Source organism: Anolis sagrei, chromosome 1 (genome assembly GCF_037176765.1).
Source record: "Anolis sagrei isolate rAnoSag1 chromosome 1, rAnoSag1.mat, whole genome shotgun sequence".
Classification (NCBI taxonomy): Eukaryota; Metazoa; Chordata; class Lepidosauria; order Squamata; family Dactyloidae; genus Anolis; species Anolis sagrei.
The window spans coordinates 140,746,697-140,773,600 of record NC_090021.1 but is presented as its reverse complement, the minus strand read 5'-3'; the positions used below and the strand labels follow the sequence as shown (position 1 = coordinate 140,773,600).

Below are 26,904 nucleotides of genomic sequence, written 5' to 3'. Positions count from 1 at the left end.
GGAAGATGAAATATAGAATTGATGACTGAGGAGACCGCATCATTTCTTCCTTCAAAGTTTTTTCTTACAATATTTTCATAGGACTTTGGAAACAAATCGGAATTATGTATCACAGTTAGTACCTTGATATATGAGTATTTTCAGTTGCATACTTGCTGCACATGTCAAGTTGTATAACCAAAATTTGAATGAATTGAAACAGCATTATGGTTGTAGGTGCTAAACAGTTGCTAAAGTAGAAGAACACATTGGAATGCCATTTCAGAAATTATCACACTGTTGACTTTTTTCCAAGTATTTCCCCTTTACCAGCTCTTTTGGGGTGTACTCAGATCCCTCTATAGCTTTGCCAAGACAAGTTCCCTTTGTCTCATTGCAGAAAAATTCTGATGGATCTGGACTAGTTTTAGTCAAATGCAGTCTTCTATGAATTCATCAAAAAATAATAAGGCAAGGGTGACTGTAGCCTTCATTTATTTCTTGCTCTGCTAACACAAAATTGAGAAAAGGAGGGCCTGATGGTGATCACAGCCAGTGGTTAACTCTTCAGCCAAGGAAAAACTCTTTGAACAGTGCCCCTTCAGAAGTCTGGAAGTTCATTAAATCAACATTAATAATTAGCACAAAAATAAAAGTGACCTAATTGCATATTATAGTTAAGAGATTCACAAGCCTTCCATGTACAAGGAAACTCAGCAGGAGATACAGCCTACCGGGACTCTCTGGGAAAGCATTGTGGCCCATCCGTTCTTTAAAGTAATGACCATGTAGGCTCACAAAGGTCATAAACCCTGAATGCTCTTCGAGAGCATTTCAGCATGGTTTGGAGACCCCTTGACTAAGGACCAACAAGGACATTTCTCCCCCAAAAACATTTTGCTCCACAGTGTCCTCTAGGCGGCATGAGGAACATTTTCTCCATGTCCTCCCCACTTCTTTCTAGCACTGGTCTAATCCCTATAAAAACATTTTTGAAACAGCAAGTGGATTTTACTGTATCCCTGTTGTTTAAAAGGCCCAGGAAGGCCCTCAAAATCTGGTGAACATGTTTGCTAAATGATGTTCAAGGGAAAACACCCCCCCCCCCCCGCCAAAGGTGACTACTATGCCACTTTGAGGTGTGCAGGAAGACAAGATACTTAGCTTTCCACAGTTGCCTGACCCTGCTTCAAAGTATTTGTTTTCACTTGGTAGATTGGGACTCAGTGGTGATGCAGTGTCACAATAATAGTCACAACTGGAGTAGTACTGCAACATGAATGTATAGATACACACCAGTATTCTTGAAGGTCTGATTAAACTAAAGATTTTTCTTCTGGAGATAAAAGCACTTGACCTTTGGGGTTATCTATTTTGGTGGGTTAACTTCCAAACTTAGTTTTGTATTTTAAAAATAAATGCCAATGATGTCAACCTGGCTGAATTCTAGCAATAGTGAAGGCAAGAGTCTATGTATTAAAACCAACAGATTTAAAATACCACCTATTCCCAAACATTCTCCTTGGAAATACCAAGTATCTAATCACAGAAATGTGAGGAACTGTAACTAGCATATTTGATATATGGATTAAACTGCTGGGTTTTGTGGTACATGCTCAGATGTCATCATTCTAATTGCATTCAAAAGTTTGTCCATTAGAGTTTTGATTTGGAAATAAAGGCGTTTAGGCTTACAATTCTGGATAAGCCCAGTTTTCAACATGTTAATAACTTCAGGTCTTCTATTTTAAAATATTAACAAAATTGTTTCCTTTTTCTAATCCATCCAAATGCAATAATTACTCCTTATCACTTAAGTGCTTCCTTGCTGTGGTGCTTTGTTCAATTGTTCATTATTTCTCTCAGGAATAGAGGCATTTGGTAAGAAATGGGCTTAAGTATTGCATATGTAACATGCTTTTATTATCCAACTCACTGAAGTGAGAAGAAGTTACTTAATGCAAAACATGTTTTGGGGAGATGGGTTTTGAGTCTTCATTACTGGGTACAATTCTAATATCTCAACAAAAGCCTCGGTAAATCTGGCTTTGTCATTAGTACAGTTACAAATAAAACTGAAATTCTCAGAAATACGTTCACCTCCTTTACTGATGTATTTCAGTTAGAGGTAAATTAACTTAAGCAGTATTTTAATGACTTTAGAGCAGATTGGGCCCTTGCCTTCATGAGCACAATATGCCTAGACCTATACTTTGGGGCCTATATCCATGAATGAGATGAGGTTAAAACCTATGGACATATGCCAAAAAAATGTTTTCCTCTCCTTATAAGAATGCATAAAGGTAATATACTTTGGAAGAGTTAAAGAGAATTGTCTCTGTTTGTGGGGGTGGACATGGAGCCTCCAATGGCACAAGGGGTTAAACCCTTGTGCTGGCAGGTCTGAAGATCAACATGTCTGAGGTTCGAATCCGGAGAGAGTGTGGATGAGCTCCCTCTGTCAGCTCCAGCTCCCCATGAAGGGACATGAGAGAAGCTTCCCACAAGAATGATAAAACATTAAAACATCAGGGCATTTCCTGGGCAATGTCCTTGCAGATGGCCAATTCTATCACACCAGAAGCAACTTGCAGTTTCTCAAGTCACTCCTGACACAAAAGAAATGGGGGTGGACAAGAATTCCTGATTTTAAAATGGCTATACAAATACAATATGAATAAAGCAATATATAAATAAATAAAGTGGGAGGAGAAGAGCAAGAAAAGTAAGGGACCCAGTGTGGAGGCAGTGGCAACAGGCATAGGAAAGAAGCGGTCCCTCTCTGTTACGCCTGTTATCTCTTTGCCAAAACCAGTGAAAGAAAAGCAGCCCTTTTTTCCCCTTCATTTTTAGCCCAGGTGGCATTTAACAGTATCCATTTTGGGTGCTTGAAAGGTGGTGGCCATTTTTAAATACAGGCTTCCTGTGGTCTTCAAATCTTGCAAGGCTGCCAAGCCTCACTAGACTTACACAGGAAGCCCTTATTAAAAATGGCTGCTTCTGCCCTGCTCCAAGGGACCACAGAACGTTTCCAGTATTGACCTGTGAATAAATTGATCCAATTAGTTTGTTTGGGTTGTCAAAACCAAATTTCAACATTAAATATTAAAAATTTTCTAGGAAGTTGACATCATTTCATGAATGGGAACAGGGAGAAAATGAAGAGTTGGCTGAAAGCTACATTTGTAAACTAATGTTTTGGGGCTCCCTTATGCCTGTCATCATCGCACGGGACAATATTGTCCAGATGTGACGTTTTGTAACTAGAATACTTCAGTAAAATATCTGCTTTTATACTGTTCTCAGCAATGGTATTCTCAGCAAATTGTTTTTCACTTTGGCTATTCATACTGAGAAATACCTCCCATCTAAAAGGGAATATGCCACACAAGAACATATTTCATAGAAAATCATAAGTGTATTCTCTTGAATACTTTTGGTCAGGCCTATTAGTATTTATGAGCTCAGTATCTGTATTGGAGAATCTATTACAATTCTTACTTGTGAAATCATTAGGAAAACTTTAAAGGCTGGTGAAAATACTCCATTTCCACAAACATCAAGGAATAAGATTGCTTTGATAATAAAACATATGTACTTTTGCTTCTAAAATATATTTTTAACTGGCTAGAAAATCATTTCACTGAAAGGTAATGCAAAGTACCGTACCAATATAGCTGTGAAAAATGGCATGGCTATAGGGATTTTTTCTATTGTATTGCAGGAACTGGTACAATAAATTTTTGCACCCAAGACAATTCTGATCAACAGTGCATTCCTATTTTCAAAGTATTTCAAAAAAAGAGGCAACTTCTATTTTTACAGTATACACACTTTTAATGTTTTTTGTACACTGCACTTTCTGCATTATGAATCTTTCTCCTCCACCAGAATAATGTATCTTGGAACATTACTAACATACATAATTTGTAATGTCTGTTGATAAATCTCACCATTTGTTGAAACATTCCAGGATTTTAAAATGTGGTAACACCAGAATATGTTATATCGGAAGTATAGCAGAGACTTGAACTTTACATCATGGATGTGGCCACAATCTTATTTTTGTTGTGTGACACAATTTAAATCATTTTAACTACCAAAGCCTCATTTAAACTTTTATACCCCTCTTGAGTTATTCCCTTTCCAACCAGAAACTTGTTGCAGTATAAAATGTTTGACTGGCAAATAATTGATACTGAACATAATTAATCTCATGGTCTTGTTTTCTCTATATCAACAAGTCCTAATTCTGAAATCTGTTTGTAAGGAATAGTAACTTTCTGTAGTGATGGCAATAATTTTTCCTTAGAGATTTCCATTGTGACTAAAAAGTGGGTCCACTTGATTTTTTTTTCCACTGAGAATTTTGTAACCGTAACCTTAAACTGTGAGTAATGGGAATGGTTACAAATGGTGTTCTGCTGTTAGGAATTACTGTGTAAATGCCACAAGAATTACAGGTGGAAATGATAAGCCAATGAAAATACAGTGCTTTGGGGAGACTATATTTGTATGAGACATTACGTTAGGCTAGCCTTGGGATTGGTTCAAACATGCATCACTTGATTTCCCATTATTTATTTATTCATGTGTCTGAGTCAAATGTATATGAGCGTTCACAATTGCCTTTTTAATTGCTATCAGGTGATATGAACAACATCCTGTTTATGATGGCACTTCTTAGATGCACATCCCTAGTTGACACTATTGCTACCATGAACATACATATTTGAACTGATTTACATGGTACTCCTTCTGGTTAAAATAATATTTAGCATCTCTATTGATACTGGATTGAATGTAACTTTAATAGTTTACCACGTAAAATACCATCATCTAGAAAGAGCAAAAAAAAAATAGAATGCTGACCATCACTAGTGAGTGAGCTTTCTCTGTATATTTAATTGTTAATTTGATATGTTTTGCTGATTGACTGTGATTTTATAATGCAGGCCATACAACTTCTCTTCGTTGGTACTCACTCTGCCTATGATTTACATAAGCAAGAGATTGTACTAAGTATCTCCCATGAATTTTGCTTACAACAGCCAAATGTAATCAAGTAGGCATTACTGCCTTGTAGTAATACTGGTATATATGGTAAAAACTAATTTTCATGAATTCCAAGATTAAATAAGCATTGGTGATAATATTAGTTGCCTACTTGCCTACTATCTGCAGGTATTACAGCTCAAAGCAAGGAAAGTGAAAACAGTTTATCATAGAAAGGGGCAAGCAAGTTATGCTTCTGTGCTAAGAGCAGCTGAAGGGGTGATAAACAGCCTGTATCCAGAATTCCAGAAATTCACTTGTTTACTTCCTAATCCTTATGATCGCTTTCCTCTGCTCTTTTGGAAGAGAAAATGGCAGCAGCAAAATACTGCTAGCTTCATTTGTAAAAGCTCAAAGAAGCTATCTCAAGCATCAGCAACTGAAAAAGAAATATATGGCCAGGTAGTTGCTCCAGCCAGCTGTCATAGCTTCCAGTTAGCATTTAGGTAAACAACCAATGAAGTAGCATTTGAGAGTATCCTTCAGGGTGCAAGTAGGACTTATAGATTTCATGGATGTGTTTATTTTTATTATCCCTCCTTTCTCCTCCCTCTGTTCAGGAAGGCATTATACTGGAACCAGTTTCTATTTTTTACTAAAATCTCCAGAATTTGTATATGGCTTAATATAATATAGTGGGGATATATAGGCCTAATGAGTGGCAAAACCTGTTTGCTCCCTGTTAAAGATTTGGAAGGACTTCTCTTTTTAAGTGTCAAATTTTCCTTGTAATTCTTTTCTATATATACATATTTGTCTACGCTCATACACACTTGCACAGTTATACACAGCTGAATCTTGGCAACACTTGAAGTGATCTGCACCTTCATAATGTGTGTGGGAGTGTTGCTGGAAGTGGAGGAGAGACACTGGAACATACACAATTCACAAGAGAAGTGTGAGAAACATTAATTTCAATGAAACTTAATCCATTCTTGGTCGGTGCAGTGTTTAAATGCAGAGGGAATTTCCCTTTATCCAGATGCATAGACTATATGGTATATGGCTGAAAATAAAGGCTTACTACATGAGAGAGTTGTGGCTATCCGTCCATCTGTTTTCACTCTAGTAGTAAACAGGTAGTGACTTCATAAGAACTAGAAAAATAATTGTGTAGGAAGCCTCAATGTAATGTAGTATCCAATATGAAAAGCTGGAGTTAATGAGTACAGAGCCTTGATTCCTTGGTTTTAAAATCTCAGATCTTCAAATTACTCACTTTATGTTAAAGCACTACAGTAATCCATCCAGGTATTCCAGTAAGAGAAAATATGCATATAAAATGGATTTTTGAGCCAGTGGTTTAGCTTGAAAACTTTTCAGCAAAGTACAATACACAATACTATAAACCGATCTAAAGAATTCAAGCACCAATGCTTTTTCCCCTCTGCAAGTACTTGTAAAAAAAGGTTTGCTGTTGAACTTGGCATGATATTTTAGATATACATATGTACACTTTTTTCCTAGATTTATAGCTTTGGTTATTTTTCATGGTTTTTGAGCTGTTGAATTAAATACTCTCTTCTTCCCAAAAGTCTTATTCTTAAACTACATAGATGCATGATAAATTTAGCCTCATAACACAATTTAGATATAATATTTTTATCTAGAAACTATTTGTTTTTCAGGGTACCTTTGTACTACGTTTGAGTGATATCTCAGCCAAGGAACATTGTTCTAAATATGATAGTTCAAGTTTATGTTCTTGCTCTTCCGAGGGTAAACTATCAAACAACGGCTTGGAAATAAATCCTGTGGAATTCATTTATGAATAATTAGGGTTATAATTGGTATATACATTGTTCAGTGATAACTGTGACTTTGTCCTGCAGTGTCTAATTTTGCCTCCTGAGAGATCCCTAGTTCATAAATTAGATTTCTGATCAAGAGTAACCATTGGGATTGAGAGCAAAAGAAATAGGTCTTCTGTTCTGGCTTTAAAAATAAAGAATTCAGTGTTCCTTTCTTTGAAACATATATTGGCTCGTAATCTGAAATCTTAATCGCTTTAAATTCAAGGCATATTCAATAGAAGTTAAGGTGTCTGTGAGATACTCTGAAGTATAGTACTACATGGTACCAAATGCCTGTAGAAGGATGTTATTTTAAAATAGTATATATAATCTTGGTTTATTCAGAAGTGTCAACAGCTATATTCTAGATCTAGAACAAATTTCAATAAGCTGAATTCTCACTGTGGAATTTTAGAAAACAATATGGGTTTTTTCCCCCCATGCTTCGGTACATAGCAAAATCCCTCTGCTGAACTTTACTATTGTATATCGTAAATTTGAGAATCAGCTTTTGAAAGGGGGAAAATGTAATTTAACCTTTTCTGTTAAATCTCCACTTAAGAGAAAATTGAGTCAACTGAAATATTGGGGATCATAACTACAGTGCATCACTTGGCAAATGTCCTTCCTTCACGGAGACCTGTAAATATACCTAACAGCGCCATTTCATCCAGACTATTCATCTACCTCAAATCTGGAGGCTTCAGAGTAAAAATCTTACACATAGAATTACATAACATGAAGCAGTTTACATATTTTGGGTTGAGCATATTTAGACTTCCAAACATCAGGAGTGCAAATTTAATGCAAACATTGCTGATTTCACATTGAAAATATTATGGGTTATTTAAGAAGAAAAACACTTTTAAATACTGCATCACTCAAAACAAGTAGCCTAGAAAAATCTAGGCTTTTTCAACATTTCTTTTTTTAAAAAAATTAATAGTTTTGGATCCCTGCAATTTAAAATAAGTTTTATCTGCTTTTGTTTTTTGATTACCTGTAGATATTACACTTCACATTCTTTATAGGGTAGTTGCTGACACTTGCACTGTCCATAACCATTAATGATGATGAAAGGTCCTTCATGGGTGGGTTCATATTCATTATATGGTCCTTGGTCTGACATATTTGACATATGTAGCCGTGTTTGAGATCGCAGTTGCCTGTGGCTTTGAATCATTGAGCACTGCCTAATTTTTCTTAATGTGGGAGGGCAGCACTTCCTGGAGATGAACACTACAAAAATGATAAAAAAGAAAGAAAATAATAAAGCCATTGTTCCTGTAATTACCTGCTGAGTGAAGATGACATTGTTTGGTTCAGGCAACTGATCTTCTGTCGTAATAGGTATGCCTGTAGTAGTTGAAATTTCTTTGTCTCCCACATGGAAATTTGAGGAGCTTATCCTTTTTGTATATTCAGTCGTTGGAGCTCTGTAGCTTGTAGCAATGGATGTAAGAACAGTTGATAAATTCCAGCAAAGCTGAAAACCATACACTGCATCTAGAATATCCTCTCCCTGGGTGTGGTTTGGGCTATGACAAAGTATGGAGTGCTCCCACCGACCTTGGAAGCCACTCAGCCATGTGGCTAATGAACATATTTTGGGGCTGCATTCCCAAGGGTTGCTGGAGAGGCCCACCGTAGTGAGGGTTTTAAGTGAATATAAAACCTTGGATTCCAGAGTGATTAGTTTGTTGTTATCCATTAGGAGTACTTTAAGATTAGGCATTATTTCAAAAACTGTCATATCAATGGCTTTGAGATCATTTCCAGACAAATCTATCTTTTCTAGAGTGACCCAGGTCCATTCCATCCCGCAAGTCAAGTTGCTAATTTTATTCCCCTGCAAGAAGAGCATGTGCAGATTGCTTAGCCGTAGGAAATGAGCAAAGTTAATCTTTGTCAGCTGGTTGTGCTCTAGGTGAAGCTCCCTCAGTTTGATTAATCCAGCAAATCCATTGCGTGCCAAACTTCGCAAACGATTTGTGCTCAGATCCAAAAAATCCAAACTACGACAGTCTGAAAATAGACGGACTGGTATAGTCCTCAGGGAATTGGAACGTAAACTCAAGGTTTGCAGTTTGCGAAGGCCATAGAACAATTCAGGATGCAAAGCAGATAATTGGTTGGAAGAGAGGTCCAAATGTTGCAGGTTAAGCAGTTGGCTAAAAGTTGTGTTTGGCAAATAAGAGATTTTGTTTGAACTTAAAATTAATTCCTTTAGTTTATACAGTCCTTGAAAACCATCTTCTCTTATTGTATCAATTTGATTATGGTCTAAATGAAGCCAAGTAAGTTGACTGAAGCTTGCAAACTGATCCCCTTCAAGTTCCGTAATAAAATTGTGCCTCAATGACAAACCTAGACAGCCCTTGTCAGTGGTGTTTGGCACTGAGTGAAACCCCTGAGAGTCACAGTAAAAGAGCAGCTTCTCACAACGGCATTTTGGTGGACAAGCCGTGCCCAAGGCAGGCAGCATTTTAAAAACAATACTCATTGCATATACTGCTGCCAGCACAGGAGTCCCTAATGGCCACTTGAAATGTAAGCCTGCAGAATATAGTTCAAGGAAACAACAAAATAGGATATTCTTATCAGATAAATGCTCACAATAAAAAACGGAAAAAAGATTGCAGCAGGTAATGACATGCATTAATGTGCTGAGGTCTTTACGCTTTAAATAAATCTGCTATGAAATTTGTCTAAATTATTGCAATTATTGACAAATACTACCTAGTTGCATTTTTAAAAAAAAAAACATTAAAATGCTATTTCTACCTCTTTCTAAAGTAAAATTGACTGCACATAATACAGCAAATCAAAATGTATAAACTTACCCATTCTTTTGAGTACGTTGGAGGTTTCATTCAGTCGTAGTTTTAGACTCAACACAGTGAGTCTGTAAAAAGCTCTAACGTTGACAGCCTTTGAATAATTTACATCTACTGTCTTCCGCTATTAAGAGTAAAAATGACTTCACATCCCATTGTCATATATTCCTTTTGAATTCATTTCCTTGATTTTCAGTGACAGCTCTGCAAATTCCCGAATCAGTGCTGAACTGGAGTTCTCTGTTTTTGTTCTGTACAGCTGTTTAACTGCAAGCGTTTTCCACAGCTATGGCTTTTTTGTCGTAACTTGTTGATGGCAGATGGGTGGCTTATTGCTGAGAGAAGCTTCTATAGTCGCTTGAATGCATTTGCTGAAAAGCTTTCAGGGATACGATACAGGAACGCATTTGCTTATGTGCTGCGACCACACAACTGTATATAGGCTGACGTCATCTTGTGACGTTCCTTTTTGTTTGGGTTTTCCAGAAGCTTTGCAGTTTAAGGCACTGTGGTGCATACTGCGAATTGTGAGATTAGACTACCACTAAGAGGAAAAACCTAACTAAGAATTCTTCATTTGGTATCCAAGGGATAGAAGTGACTTTGCAAGAGTCTGTCTTGCAGATTGCATTCTTACAACTTAGAATTGTATAACTGAATTTCTGAAAACCAGCCACATTACAGATTTTTCTGTCATAGTTGTCCTGTCGATGTTCTGCTTGATATTTGGGGGGGGGGGGGGTTCGTTTGCTAATTAACAAAGCCTGTCAGGCAGAGCCATGTGGGATTTTAACTTCAAAGGGGATCTTTCTTGCTATAAAAGTTTATTTCTAGTTTAAAAAGAGGGAGATTGCTGGCAATAGATAGATGGTTTTGCTAAGCATCTTGTGAAAAAAAATTAAATCAAATCCAAACATTTTAACCAGTAGTTTTTCACTTTATAACTCTTTTTTAAAACTGCTGCCAGGGCTCTATTGTTTCCACATCTGATAGTTCAAATCAGATTAGAAAATAGATAAAGGTAATTCAGTGAAAGACAGGATGAAAAAATGTATAGGGAAAGTAAATGAATGGGGATGGTACACATTTTCTCTTCCTGATCAATTTAAGGGTTTTGGTTTTTTTTAAGTAATCTAATCTGTACTGCACCACCAAAGCAAATGTTAGTTGTGTGACTTTGTTCGGTTCAATTGTCAGATTGTATACTCCCTTTTTTTGATGCAAATGATTCCTTGCAGTTCTACACACAGCTTAAAATTTCCATCTAGAAATATTTTACTTTCTATTTTTTAAAACTGGCGTAAAAATGACTCAAAAGGCTTTGTTATACATATTCTTCCATTGTGAAAATATTAATAAAAGAGACAAAAGGAGTAAATCAGAAGAATTCATATTTAAGCTATAAAGCAAATAATGTTCGCTGTTGGAGTACTTGCAGTTCAAATACTGGTAGATTCATTCAAAGTCAGATTTCTTAGTGATGCATGGAGTAGTAGAAATCATTTCCTTCCTTGCCATTCCTGGCACTTGTTTTGGCCCTTTGCCAATTCAGTTTGATATCCTAAAGTGTTTAAAATAAAAATGGGCTGTAGCAGGATTCAGAAACAATTTTTGGTTAAAGTATATATGTTCGGAAAATATAAGTTAATATTATTTAAATATTTTGAGGTCTGTGGTGTAATTAACACCAGTGAAATCAGTTGAATATTAATGAACATAGGTCATCTCCTTCAATTACATTTTCAATTAAAACTACAATCCAAGTACAACTATGAGATGATGGTACCTCTTCTAAAAGGTTTCTAAGACCAGTTGTCATGATTACAATGTTCTAGAGCAATTGTTTATTTCCTTTCACATAATACAGTGCGTCTTTGGTATCCATAGGAATGTGGTTCTAGGTTACCAAAATCCATGAATGTTCAAGTCTTGTTAAATCGTTAGGGTGGTGTAGAGAGGGAGCCTCCCTCCCTCTCTTCATCAAGCCAAACATACCAGGAATAAAAACCACACAAAATCAGTTAACCCAAAGTTCCTCAAAGCGAACAAGAGCAAAGCAAACAGCAATCTCCCAAAGCTGACGAGAGCACAAGGCACAGAGACTACTCTCTTGAAGCCCTAATGCCCTGTACTCTCACACTTGCGCCCCCAGTGGTGCAATGATTGTGCCGATAGGACAGCTGACTCAAAGGTCAGTGGTTCGAATCCCGTCTGTCAGCTCCAGCTTCCCATGTGGGGACATGAGAGAAGCCTCCCATAGTATGGTAAAACATCTGAGTGTCCCCTCGGCAACATCCTTGCAGACTGCCAATTCTCTCACACCAGAAGCGACTTGCAGTTTCTCAAGTCACTCTTGACACAAAAAAGTGCTCCCTCTGGCACTAGCTCTTAACTCAAAATGCTACCTTTATGTCAAAGCAAAGCCCAGGCCGAATGATAACCCTTAACTCAAAACACTCTTAAGTTGGGACATGCGTATGTAGAGGTTGTACTGTACTGTGCATTTCTTCCCTGACATATTCAAGGTTTCAGATGAGGGACCTTATTCGACTCCCAAGTTTAAATACTTGCCTGATAAAGAATTATATGCAGATGAATGAGTTGATGGAGGCTTTGTCCCTCTAAAACTAGGATACATACAAGCAGACGGTGCTCCTCATAGAGTTGTTGTGGCCTGCTACTGGAGTCATTATTCTGCTGCCAGTGGCCATTAGACTAGTAGACAAAAGACACCAGACATTAAAAAAAACTTTTTATATACAAGACTGGGATAAACATGGTTGTGTGTGTTTTTGTGTGTCTGGTATATCATATGAGCAGATCCTGTGTATCCATTTAAGATAACAAATGAATAAAGAAAATGGCTACTCTACTTCTGCATTGTACATCTGCTACTGCACTCATCAAACTATATATTCACTTAGGTTTAGAGGAGTAGTATGCTCATGTTGACATGCATGTAAAGAGTTTATGTGTTTAGGATAGATAATAGGCCTTTATTCAATTCTAATATTGCTTATAGGCTAGATTCTTTCCCAAAACAAGTATTGGCTAAATGAGTGTACTTCTATTATTCTGTACTGATGGGTAACAGGTAAGGAAGTAGATACGCTTCCTTCCTGTAGAGCAGTGGTTCTCAACCTGTGGGTCCCCAGGTGTTCTGGCCTACAACTCCCAGAAATCCCAGCAAGTTTACCAGCTGTTAGGATTTCTGGGAGCTGAAGGCCGAAACATATGGGAACCCACAGGTTGAGACCTACTGCTGTAGAGGAATGTAGGAACTTGTTCTTTGTTCTTGCTCAAAGCTGTTTCTATTTTTTGAGGAATTGAGTTGTTACCTCCTCTAAAATGTCTTAATCTAGTGAAATAGTTCCTTTGTGGAGGAGCATTTTAATACAGCCATAAATGTGTGTTTCTAGTTGAGTGGTTGTATACAAAGCCTTGAAGCAAATGATATGGTTATGGTTATACATATCTTACATCCCCGTTGGATTACTGTACCATATTCTGTGTGGGACTGCCTCTAGAAACTGTTCAAAAATATTAACAGGTCAAAAGTTTTGTAGCTTAGCTGTTGACTACGGCTGGTTACAGGAAATATATTATGCCCCATCCCCATTGTAATGGCTTCATTGGTTATCTGTTTGTTTCGGGACAAAATTCAAAGTGTTCATTATGGCCTTTAAAGCCCTGTATGGCTTAGGTCTATATTGTCTGGGGGGAAAATCTCACTATATACAAAACAACATACTTTACAATTAAGCAACTATTTAAAAAACCCTGCAAATTACCTACTCTCTGCCTGATGGTTGTTATCCCTTAATAGTCTGCTCCCTTTAAACAATAATGTTAATTATACTTTTACTTAAAATGACACTCTACTCATTCATGAATCCCTAAGTCGATAAATGCCTCAATTAGCATTGTTGTAAAAAGCTAGCCAGCAGGTCACAGTCTTTCTTGAACTTAGTCAAAGATTTATCCTTCAATTGTGCCTCAATAATACAATGGTATGGTTGCTGATGACACGATAAATAAATAAATAAATAAATAGTCAATTTGTTCATTTCTGTTTCACAGATTTTCATCTGGGTATTCTTGCATTGGTAAAGCTTTTTTCCTCCCACTTCTGAGAATATACCATTCTTACAGCAGTTGTCATATATTGTAACATTCTCCTCTAATTTTTCTTTTTGAACGAGTATCCTGTATTCCCAACGTTTTACATTTAACCTTGACAAGGTATTTCAACATTTCTGGGCCTTTCTCACTACATGAGATTAAATGCCCCAAAATTGTCCTTGTATTTCCAATATTTGGTAGAACTGCCCTTATTTGACAACAAAGAAGTCTTAGAAATCACTACTCAAAGCAGTGTTATCTCTTTCATCCATACCTTCCATTGTTTCATTTGAATTTGTGTGGCAATATTTTGAACTGGGGATTTTGAGCCCATATGATAGTACAGTATTTTACTTGATCCCTCTTTATTTCATATTTTAGCAACCCTTTATACATTTAGCCCTAGATCCTGCATAAAGAAAAGGGTCAAATAAATATGGAAATAGGAGCCCATTTTATATCTCTGTAGGCTCAATCATTTCTGTGTTTCAGTTGGGATAGGGATATACATATTTTATTTCACGATCTATACAAATCCATAAAGCATATTGGTGCAACACACCATTTAATCAGCAGTATCTATGATTCTACTGTAACATCTTCAATTTTTTGCCAATATTGTAATCTCACAAATTGTTTTATAGTGGACAAGTCAGAAATGTTGTAAATCAAGCAGGGCCATGAGTCTGTTTGCTAATGCCTATGTGCACATACATCCTATTTCTGGATGAGAGTAGAGCCCTAGTACTCTTCATCCCTTGAACGCTCTCAAATACAGTGGAGGGGTAAAATAGCCATTAAGGCAAGGCTTTGAGGTATAGGTAGAGTGTTCAAATTCCCAAAGGCAGACGTTTTATCAAGAGTGTTTTACCGAATGGTATAGTAAAACAGTTTGCTACATGTTCATGTTACAGTCAGATACAATAAACAATGAAAGCAGGCACACTTGCACACTTACTATTAAAGCATATTCCCCCTAGTCCTTATTTCTGTGCATTCGTATATTCTGCTTGTTTTGTTACTTATTCAACAGATGTCTTTTCAGTACAACATTGCCACCTTGGCATGCTACCAGTACCTAGGATGCTTCCTGAGTGCTGCCATTCCATCTATTTCCCATGCATTTCACACCCACATGTGGCTGGCACAGGGCTTTTATGTAGTGACGCTACATCACCTCCTCTCATGCCAAGATAACAACATAAGCAGTCTTATTATTCTGTTGCATTGCAGAACCCACCTCTATTGATCTGGAACTGAGAGCTTCGGCACAGTCCTTTTTCCTTGGCAACTCATTGTACTACTAATGTTTTGCATTATCATTGTGAAGATTAACTATACATGTCCTGACATGAAGGGTGGTGCTGCTGACATCACTTTTGCTGCTATTTTAATGGGCTGCTGATACTGAGTTGGCATTGAATCTAGGTTTCAGGCTCTTCCTTAAAAGGCGGAAGGGAAAGAATCTGTTGGTGACTAAATCACCTGCTAAGTTGTATGAAGGCGGTTTTCAAAGCAGTGACAAATATTCTAATAAGTGATATTTGTAATATTGTTAGACATCTCCAATTACATCTTAATTGGTGCAAGAGAATGGAAATGTTGCAATTAAGGGATTACAAGAATTAAGACTACAGTCCTAAATTTGGAAAGCTGTCCCAAAGAAGCAAATACTGTTCATATCTACACCTGATTCTCTAAATCTACTTAAATTTTGCTGCTTCATTCTTGTCATTTGTAAAAGACATAATCTTTTCCCACTTTTAATTAATTTGAAGTCTTTTGCTTTAGAATAAATAGCTTGTGTTACTCAGTTGTGTATAACTACATTTGATCCCCCTTTATTTCAGCTGGGATATATACCAGAAACCCACAACATCCAGGCAGGGCTAGTGTCTCTCAGGGGATTTTCATTATTAAGTTACTGTATATACCCATGCATAAGTCTAGAAATTTTAGCCAAATAAACTCAACTGTAAAAAACCAAGGTCAGCGTAGCCATGGATCAGTCGTAAGTATTTATTTTATTTATTTTTATTCTGATTTTCTTCCAGTCTAAGGTCTCAGGGTAGTTAACAATAAAAATGGTATCGTACCTTAATTCATTAAAAAAAAAAAAAAAACCTTTACTGAGTAAAATGGCAAAATGTGAGAGCTTAATCTGCATTGGAAGGACCTGAAAGGAGGACTGATCCCAGACAAATCCTCCAGAGCTCACTGGTAAAGGAGAGCAAGGTACTTAACCCAGTGGTGCTCAAACCTGGATGTAGATATCCTCAGTCTATGTGTACATTCCCAGACTAGGCAAGTACTGAAGTTCACTTCTTGCTCAGTGTGAATGCACACAACATGAAGCTTGGCACAATGTACCATAAAAATACCAGGTGTGTGCGACAAGGTTAAAATAAGATTGACATCATTCCCACATGAGGACTTCTTGGTTGTGCAAGAATACAGAATTTATAGACATTTGACATTTTGAACCTGGCATTTAAATGGAAAACATCCTAGTGTATGCAGGCTTGAGTTAAAGTCATTGATGTGGTTATATTACATTAATCTAATTTTGTTTCTTCTTTTTTTTAGGCTGGACGCAAAGAAAGAAGTGATGCTCTGAACTTGGCAATAGACAAAATGACGAAAAAGACAAGGGATTTGCGTAGACAGGTATTATATGAAATATAATTTTATGAATCAATAGCAACAGATCAGTGTGCTATTTGTAAAATGTTTCTGCGTAAATAACAATCTATTTCTTATGATATCTTTTGATTGCAGCAGTCCCTGTAACTATGTCCATTGCAATAGAAAAGTAGATGTGAGAGTTCTGGTAGAACTTTAACAAGTTGGCCTTGAGAGTACAAGTTGGCCCACACAGCGCATGAACAACCACCAAGGGTAGAACCCATTGTTATTTTTCAGAATTGTACAAAATAAACTTCTAAAAAGAGAGTATACACATTGGCAGTATCTTCACCAAAGCCGCTTTGGCTACTTCCACATCTAACAGAGGAATTTGAAGAGGGAAGGGGGAATTTCCTATTCAAGGGACCAGGAAGAGAAGAGAAGCCTCAAGACCTGTAAGTTGAGGGCAGAATGGAGGACAGGGAGGGGAGGCTGGCAGTGTCCACCTTGCTCCCCCCCCCCCCCGGGCCTCTCGGACCCAAGCAAAGGAGATGGCTGTGGGGACAGAGAGCTGGGATTACACATGGTGAACCCAAGTGTCTGTCTCCACAGACCTCATAACGCCAAAGGTCCGGACCGTCCCTGAGGGTATATTTTGAGATAGTTTTAAAAACTTGATTAAACCTGGAAAATCAGATTTACTCCTGGTTTAAATGGATTAAGACTAATCCATTTCTCAGACCACATTTTAGGGCAATGTAGATGGGACCTAAGATACAGTTGTATTCAAGGCTGGTCAGATGAAGGTTTAAGGGGCTTAACTTCCTCACCTTCCTTATCTACCTCAGCACCGACAAATGTCAGCCTGATCAAGCTGCTGCCTAAAAGTATAAGTTTTTGTAGCATAGATAGAATATAAAGCTCCATTGGCAAAGGCAATTTTATATCTCTCCCCTGGTCATATTGTAAATTCAGTATGTCCAAGATCCATAGATAAAATTTGCTTTTGTGTCATTTTAAAGATTAAACCAGCCTCTAGGTCAGTTTAGATCAGTCTAGATTAAATACGATTAGATTCTGATCTTATTAAAAAGGTCAAGAGGTCTGTTTCTGAGACACAATCTAAGTCAGCCTTGTGCAGCAGTAATGGTACAGAAAGGTTCTGAGGTGACTAGAACTTGCCAGCCAGACTCCAGTGGTATGGAATCTGCATCATTGTTTCAAAAACGAAATTGTTTTCCTTTTGCGTGAAATTTTGTAAAGCTTTCTGTTTACCTTGCTTTAAAAATATGTGTAATAGGATTTTTGAGGGTCAGGCAAAACATCTTTGCAGGTTGGATCCAGCTACTTGAGAGCCCTCCAGTGGTCATCCCTGATGATTGATAGATGCAGCAAAGGAATAAGCAATTGCGAAATCCATTATCTTTAAGGGACATTGTTAATTACCAAGGAAATGTTAATCAATAACACGTTCAGATAGGTGTGCCAGCAAAATCTGTAGAATTGCGCTATGTGGTTAGCACAATATGTTTTTAAGTATTGATAAGTAACCAGAAGAATGTAGTGTTTGGTCCAGAGTCTCATTTGGATATATAAACAAGTACAATTTCCAGATATCATGGAAGTATGACTTCCCAATTACTTTGGAACAATTATTTCATATCAGTGATTTTGAAGTGGGAAATTTGAAGCATGCACAGTGTCAATTGACAGAAATAGCTGTAGATATACTCTAAGCAGTAGTGCTAATTTGCATTGAGGGTGAAAAGCTCTGTATGTAATAAAAGGATTACTGGCCATGTAAGTTGTTGTAAAGATTGAAAATAACCATCTACTGCACATTGATAAAAGGCTAACACGGATTTGATCTCTGTTCTTAGCTCCGAAAAGCTGTTATGGACCATGTTTCAGATTCCTTTCTGGAAACAAATGTACCACTTCTAGTTTTGATTGAAGCTGCCAAGAATGGGAACGAGAAAGAAGTGAAAGAATATGCCCAGGTTTTCCGTGAACATGCCAACAAGCTGATTGAGGTAATATGCTTGAAATTAAGTATTGTATTACCTTTTGACAAGGTGGATATACATTGCATAAAGAGGGTTTTGATATTGAACAGATTGAATATTTGCTAGAAAGAGAAGAGTTCTAACAAAGAAGCCATTTTGCCACAGGTGACAGGGAAAGCTATGTGGTAAATGTTTAGTGTACATGAATAAACTTTGCATATTTTGCCACGCCATTGGCTCTTCCAAACAACATATATTTTTATGCAGTGATTATAGTGTTTTCCTCATCTAGAAGTGCATATTGCTTAGGCAGTCTGCTCCACTGTCTGGAACACAGTTTCTTGCCAGCTGTCTCTTAAGAGACTTAGAAGTGCAGTTCTTCAGTGTTTAATATTTTTCATCATCTTGATAGTTTTCTAGCCTTCCTTGATTTAGGAAAGAAAAACAAGTATTGTGTCTTGTCTATTTGCACATCCTACCAATTGATATTTATAGAAATTGGGATTTTTTTTCTTCTTGAGCAAGTATGGAAAAGTTGGAAATCCTGGCAACATACATTTTAAAGATAAAAACATGTACCCATTTGGCTAGGACTAGAAAATAGAACGTTCCACATTTAGGGTTTTCTGGATCCACAATGATTACATTATAGCTTCCATCTGTTTATAGCTTGGGGGAAATGCTTTTGTTATTGAATGAAACGTAGAAGATGGAATCTGACTGATTTAATTCCTGCATTTTGTTCTCTGTACTTGATGATATCTACTAGATTTAATATCATGTCCTTCCTTAAAAGAAGTGTAAAAATATTGATATAGAATTATTACAGACAGAAGCTGCAATTTTGAAGGTAAAAAATTGTCACACTCTAAAGATTGCTTATCACATGCATATTTATCACGCTCTGAGGAATCAAGTGATGCCTTGCATTTATAAACGAACCATCAGCAATCAATCAACGCAGACAAAACTCTATCATCCGGCATTAACTTTCACAATGCTTTTCACTACAGACCATTAATATATGTGATTGAGATGTCAAGGGTATAAAATTCTGTCATAAATAAAGCAGTCTTGAGATTAGCACACACTTTAATGCATTGTGTAATTGCTGAGAAAAACTTTTAGGGAATTACACTGTTAACAAATACCTTTATAAATTTTGATTGACATCAGATATGGCTGCCAATCTGTTCAAAACAATTTAAGGCTCAGATGGGTTTTTGGAATGTAGCCTTCTGTGTGAGCACACATTTTTATACAGGCAGTCCCGAGTTACAAACATCTGACTTGCAAATGACTCATAGTTAAGAACAGGGAGGAGACAATAGGAAGTTAGAGAAATCTACCCCTAGGAAGGGAAAATCACTCCTGGAAGAGTTATGGAGGAAAGGTGTCTCCACTGAAGCTTTATCACCAATCCTTGTTTCCACAACAAGCCAATTTTTTCAAAATCCAATGATTATAGGGACAGAAAGTGAAGTAAAATCTTCTGAACAGGGGCACAGAGAGCAAAACAAACACCACGGGAATGTAAACTCTTCCCTATGCTATCTAAAGCTATATATACTTTTGGCTGGAGTTACGTTTATAAAATGTACCTGTTCTGACTTGCATAAAGAATTCTACTGAAGAACAAACCTACAGAACCTATCTTGTTCGTAACTTGGGGACTGCCTGTATTATTTATTTTTGTTTCAGATATTTAGGGATGTTGAAGATATTTACAAGGTAATTAGTTATAACCTGTAACTAATCTGAGAATTCTAAATAATAGCATTTTTTTCGCTTACAATATTTAACTCAGTTTTTGTTCTTGGGTTATAAATTTCATTTCCTAATTGGTTCTATCATAAAAACATGGATAGAACACATGCAGCACATTTTGCTATAGTTTTTCAATGAAAATCTCAGAGTCCCAAGCAATTCAACAAAGTTTGTGGTAGCCACAAAAACAACTTTTGGAGTATAACAACTACTTTCAAAGGAAGTACCACACAATTAAACAGGAAATAACACTTTCAAACCAGGAACAACATTTTGTTTTGGTTTTTTTCTTTCAAATTTTGTTACCTTGTGTTATTTAGATGTTTTCGATTAACTACAGGTTATAACTATAAATTTTTTATAGATTTGGTATTAACTGTCTCTTTTCAATTGCAAGTAAGTGATTTGATTTCTGAACCATTTTACATAGGATTACATATTGAAAATATTAATGCAATGAGTTGGAGATAGTTGTGTGCTCTTCTTGCATACTTCAGCAAGAATTGGGAATCACTGAAGACAGAAATTTCAATCAAAAAGGGACATAGATCATTACTTGTTTGGTCCAATAATTGAGATCTATACTTGCTTTCCACAAGTAAACTCTTTACAGAGCCAAGAATGCTTCACTTGAGACATCAACCTAATTTCTTACTCCAGTGTCATTTGTAGTTAATTTCAAAGCAAATTTTAAAGACTTGGTCTACATTTGGAATGGGCAGCCTTCTTGGTTAACCAGCCCTTACATTTCTGTCACCAGCACATTAGCTCAAATTGTGGCAGAGTGTTGTAAGGGGAGAATTGTATGCTTGCATTTGTTACTATTATATTTGGCAGGATTGTCACTTGAGGGTAAATAGAAACTTGTTCATCCAAATGCTGGCAGCACCCCTAGTCAGCCTGAGGTCATTTGTGCCACTTAAGATGTCATGGGCGGATTCTTGGAGATAAGTTACCAACGTGACGAAAAGTGCATTCTTGGGAAACTGCGTTAAAAATTAATTTGTTCTGTCTGTCCTATAAGAACTGTTATCAAAGTCTGAGGTACTCATTCCTTTTGTATTAATTTAAGTTATCATCTAAGGCCATATCTGTCAGATTCAGAAAACATGCCACTTGAAACCTCCCAGTCAAAACTCCAAAATGGAAAATTTCAGTTTTAAAAATATACCTCTTATTCCTTCATATTTGCCACATTTTGCATCTATTGCTTTTTGTTCCTCACTAGAAGTGTGGTGTCCTTGCTATTACATAGTTTACAAATATACAGTGGGGGGGGGGGGGTCAGAATCCAGTCGAGAAGCTTGTCTTAGTCAGGTGTTGAGAAACCCAAGGGCTAATACACATGGTCACAGATACTTGATTTTGGCAGACTAGGCCAGAGATAGTAAACCTGTGGCTGTCCAGGTGTTTGGGCCTCCAACTTCCAGAAGCCCTAGCCAACTTGTTCAATGACCAGGAATTCTGGAAGCTGAAATCCAAAAACCTGAAGGGACACAGGTTTCCAACCACTGGCAGATCAGGATAAAACTTGCCTGCCTCTCCACCTCAGCAGTTCTGAAGAACCTGGTACTACAAATCCAAAACAAATATTTCAAATTTATTACACTATCTTACTTATTATTTCCGTTTGGAAGTGCATTACTACCTGTAACACAGGATCCTTTGAGAATGTTTCCCATTTTCGGAGAGGGGACTGGCTCAGCAGCCCAGTGAGAAGCATTGCCTTGTCAACTGCTTCTCGACTAGTCAGCATTTCCATTTGGGCTTGGTAGCACAAATCACTTTCACACAAGCATTATGCGTTCTGGAAAACCGCAGATAAGTGTCAGGTTCATAAAACATACAAATTCAGCCTAATTTCTCTGTTTTGGTGATGCTCACATTTAAGTTTTAATTTTCATGATTCCAACATTTCCTCAATGAGAGCAAAGAGACATGACAAGTAGGTTTAAAAAAGACTTCTCACAAGCCAGTGTAGGTTGGAGTGGCCATTCACTACTTGCTTTTCAGTTGAGCCATGTGCACTGAAGGTCAGATATAAGAAATGATGGAATATTTTTAGTTCTAATTTTCTTGCATATTTTCCTACTTTTCTTAGAAACTGTGCAAATGGAAAACCTATGTAATGTAATAAAGATCCTCTAAACCCTGTTTCATATAGGCATCTCTGTTATCGACAAAGTATGTTTGACAGACCAGTGAAGAAATATATTTATTCAGTTTGTGGTCTTTAACCATTTATTGTCATTATCATCTAAAAATAACATGAAGAAAAATAGACCATATGCCTGGATTATATATCTGAACTCAGTGTACTCTTAGGTTTACTACTGTCAACTTATGGTTGGGTTTTTTGTCTTCTCAAAAAGTATTATTTTTAGTTCTATAGCCTTGTTTCTGTTGGCACTTAATAATACTTTATGACAGATTTTTCAGTTGATACATAGTATGTATGTATATGCAACTTAGCTGACTGGGTTGTCATTGGGAAAAAACATTCAGTATGTTATGCTTCTGAAAACAGAGAGTATATACTGACCAGAATTTTGACTTCCTTTGAGAGACTGCTGCTAAAAGGTAGGAGGGAACACAGTGTTCCAGTTTTTTTCTACTACTTTTACATATTTCTCTGCACAAATGTCTTTAAATAACAAGCTGTCACTCACCTGTCAGCTAATAACTATAAACCGTTTTAGAATCCTTCTTCAGAGAACAAGTTCCAAAATATAGACTGTTTTCACTTAAAAATAACATTGTTTTGTATGACCTTTGATTATCCTCCCAGAAAGCAAATAGAAGGGCTTGTCTCTAGAGAAGAGGCAGCTGGCAATGTCGTCTTCACCAATTGGCAACAGTGTTTTCTGTTGTGTAGGAAAGTTGAATGCACATAAACCGCTTGCACATTAGTAGAGGAAATTCATACACAACATGATGTTTTTGGGGGTAGAGGAAATTCATGCTCAACATGATGCTCAACTTCTGTCCAGAACACTGGATGCACCTTTAATATAATAACATAACAACAACAATAGCAACTTTATTTTTGTATCCCGCCACCATCTCCCGAATTGGAGCGGCTTACATGGGAACAAGCCTGGTCAAACATAGAATTACAACATAGAACAATAAAAATTTATTAAAACAACATAAAAACAACATAAAATCATATCATCAGCCCATGACCTTTCAGTAACCTATGCAGTTTAAAAAGTATATTCTGCTTTCACTAGTTAGTTCCATAGGCTCATAATGCAACTAGTATTGTGGTGATGCTAAATAAAAGAGTAACTTTCTCTTTATCAGAGGCAAATCATTTTTCTTCAGAGTTATTTTACTTAGCATATTAGTCCAAACTAATACGTATTTAAGGAAATAAGTGAGCTCTTGACTATTAGAAGTTGCCATTGGTTACCATAAATGTAAGCTTTAAACATGCCTCTAACTCGTAAGTGTTCTTCCTTTGTAATTAATTGCCTTGGCAGTTGTTATCACTAATTATAAAAAGTGTGCGAACTGTAATTATTTCCTTGTGAAAACCGATTGGACACAGCAACTGAAGAAGGCTGCTTTTGATTCCAGAAGCAAGTTTGCACGAAGAAGTTTAGGTTTCTAAAATGCCTTTCATTTCTATATCTAGGTTGCCAATTTGGCCTGTTCTATCTCAAATAATGAAGAAGGTGTGAAATTAGTACACATGTCGGCAAGCCAGCTTGAAGCACTTTGTCCTCAGGTAAATCACAAGCTTCATACATCCATTTTATGTTTCAATTTCTAAGTGAAATGTAAAGATCACTGTACAACATCTTTTAATCCACGTAGTAGTATTTAGCCTGTTGAGACCAATGATGTCAGATTAGGTTTTCAAGATGACTTATGGTGGTAATTTTGTTGTGGAGAAACACTTAATCTGTATTAATTCTAAAGAGAGTAAAGAAGTTAGGCTTGTCAGATTTCTGTACCATGTCACATTAGTCAATCATTTCTTAATAAGAAAGTAACACAATATGACCAAGTAAAAATCACATGCAAATGTACTTTGTTTTAACAAAATAAAGTATAACAAGCTTAAAGGTATTAGCAGTTCAAAAAACTCTGGAGAGTTTTGTCAGTGGTAAATGCCCTTATTCATCTTGATATAGGTCATAATGTTATAATAGAATATAATTGTTATAATAGGATATAATTGTCTTGATTCTTTAGCGCAGTTGTGGTCAGTGTGTGACCTTCCAAGTATTGTTAGACAGCAAAGCCAGCATGTATGTGTCAGGAGGGTCATCTGGGGGTTTGAAGTTCTGTTTAAACAATAAAGCTGATAATATTCTGTTATCTTCTCTTTCCACAAAAATCTAGAAAAGCTGTTAAAATTCTCAGTTGGTTTCTGATAGTGTTAGTGAACTCAATAAGACAATATAGTTCCTGGTCATTTGAAAGGCAGGAGAGGGAATTGAATTTCAATCTGTTTTGGATGGGATTGTTATCCTCTTGAAGACTCCAGTCGATTATTTGGGTTTGCGGTACAACTCTAGATTTCAAAACACGCCGATATCTGAAACCAGGAATAATAATGAGCGTTTGGTTTTTTTTACTATACTTGGGCCAGAAATATACCAAAGAGTTGCACTGGAGGGCCTAGAGAGGTCCATAGACATTTCCAATATTGGGTGTCTCTGATCCTCCAGGACAATTGTATGGTACCCTTGGGCCAGAAGCATACCATAGAAGTCCTACAAATACTTCTGGTGGATATTGAGTGTACACATAGCCCTGGACTTGCTCCGTTTTTCATGAAAAGATGTTTAGATTCTGGCAGTGTTCAGGGTCACTTTTATATAGAGCATCAATCATGCCCATTCTTAGAAATGTTGCCTCTGACATCTGTGACATATATTCCCTCATTTCCTCTTGTTTGAATTATTAAAATAAGTTGTACACAGTACTGGCTGACTTTGAAAATGTTAAGGAACTTTAGCTGTTCACATGTTCATTTCAATACGAGCATGACTAAGTTTTCAGATTCCTGGGAGATACCTGGCCAACCTCTAGTGCACTTTTGGCAGACTTCAAGAGAAGAGGACCTTCTCTGTGGTTGTGATTAGTCTTTCAGGAGAGGCCAAACTAAGCTTGTCCTGTGTCATTCACGCTGATCTGTTGCTATTGATTGTAACCAGTTATTTTAATTGGTTTTATTTGTTCCATCCTTCTTTCTTTAGGGCTTTTAAATTTTCTTTTATAATTACTTTCCTCCCTTTTGGCCAACTTGCACACCATTGGGTAACAGATGGGCTATAAATGTAATAAAGCATAATTTTCCTCTACCATGGCAATTTTAAACTTGCCATAAGCTAACTTTATTGAGCTTTAACCAAATTAAACTCTACCTAAGCACCATAATGCTCTACCTCGTAAAGGTGTTACTAATGAAGTAGCTACTTAGTCCAATAGAATGCATGCTTTATCATCTAAAGTGCCCAATATTTGAAAATTGGTATATTCACAAATAGGGTATGAATTTTGCATTGTGTTACAGGTAATTAATGCAGCATTGGCTTTGGCTGCTAAGCCACAAAGCAAGCTAGCTCAAGAAAACATGGATATGTTTAAAGAACAGTGGGAAAAGCAAGTACGTGTGCTGACAGATGCTGTGGATGACATCACTTCCATTGATGATTTCCTGGCGGTATCAGGTAATGGAATCAGTTTTGCTAAAACGTCTTTCATAACAAACTTCATTTTTTCCTCACATTCCGGTGTTGTCTTCTAAGATTCTATGAATGGCTCTGTTTGTTGCTGCATTTAATTTGTCAGAGATACACTATCACGGCTTCTACATGTTAAGTAACAGAACCTTTAGTTTCATGTTGCTTTATAATGTATCCAGATAATTTTATTACCATCAAAGCTGTAGTAAGTTCTCCCCAAAGTTGCCTTATGAATGTTATCTAGTGACTCGCAAGAACATTGTGGGAATAGCATCTACCCACATTGTCTTCATAACAGTATATAAAGTTGATCCGGCATGGACACCTGCTTTATACAAGCTGATACTTTGCTTTTGTTTTAATTACATTCCCCTTCAGCAGTCATGGGAGGCTAACCATAATGAAATACTGATAAAAAAATTTGATTTTACCATAACTTCAAGTGAATAAATTAGAAACGCAGTTAGAAAACATAATAAAATATATAGCACTCCAAACTAACATGGTGGCCTTTCCTATTTATAATTGTCTACAGTAGGATGCTGATCATTGTGGTTGGTTGGTATTGTGAATATTGATTATATACAATGTTTTATACATGTTTTATACAAGTGCATTTCCTGTATATTGTTAGCAAACAAATCTAATTATAATGTTAGATATATTTGCTGACATAAATTGGTTCAATTGGTTCATAAATTGGTTCATAAATTGGTTCAATTGGTTCATAAATTCGTTTCAATTGGTTCCGCTTGAGGATGTGGACAGGATTCTTGGAGAGGTGCGACCCACCACATGCATCCTAGACCCCTGCCCTTCCTGGCTGATCAAGGAAGCCAGAGGGGGTTTGGCAGGGTGGGTGAAGGTGATGGTTAATACCTCCTTACAGGAAGGAAAATTTCCAGCGAGCTTGAAACAAGCTATTATAAAACCGCTGTTGAAGAAGCCATCACTGGATCCCACCCAATTCGACAACTATCGGCCAGTTTCCAATCTCCCCTATTTGGGCAAAGTCATG

General features: G+C 36.8%; 2 protein-coding genes across 2 annotated transcripts in view; one reads left to right on the top strand and one right to left on the bottom strand.

Moving 5' to 3' along the window:
• The window catches only part of CTNNA1 (catenin alpha 1), an 82,341-nt gene that overhangs the window by 28,499 nt on the left and 26,938 nt on the right, over positions 1–26,904 (top strand). Inside the window, exons 8-11 of the mRNA XM_060786380.2 lie at positions 16,373–16,453; positions 18,292–18,444; positions 23,825–23,917; positions 25,715–25,871. Of these exons, the coding sequence (XP_060642363.1) occupies positions 16,373–16,453; positions 18,292–18,444; positions 23,825–23,917; positions 25,715–25,871 (484 nt within the window). The remainder of the gene's footprint in view (positions 1–16,372; positions 16,454–18,291; positions 18,445–23,824; positions 23,918–25,714; positions 25,872–26,904) is intronic.
• On the bottom strand, positions 3,791–10,179 carry LRRTM2 (leucine rich repeat transmembrane neuronal 2). The gene is made up of 2 exons (XM_060786394.2): positions 9,671–10,179; positions 3,791–9,383 (listed from the first exon to the last, which is right to left on the bottom strand). The coding sequence occupies exons 1-2, from the start codon at positions 9,672–9,674 to the stop codon at positions 7,837–7,839; spliced, it is 1,551 nt and encodes a 516-aa protein (XP_060642377.1). The 5' UTR covers positions 9,675–10,179; the 3' UTR covers positions 3,791–7,836.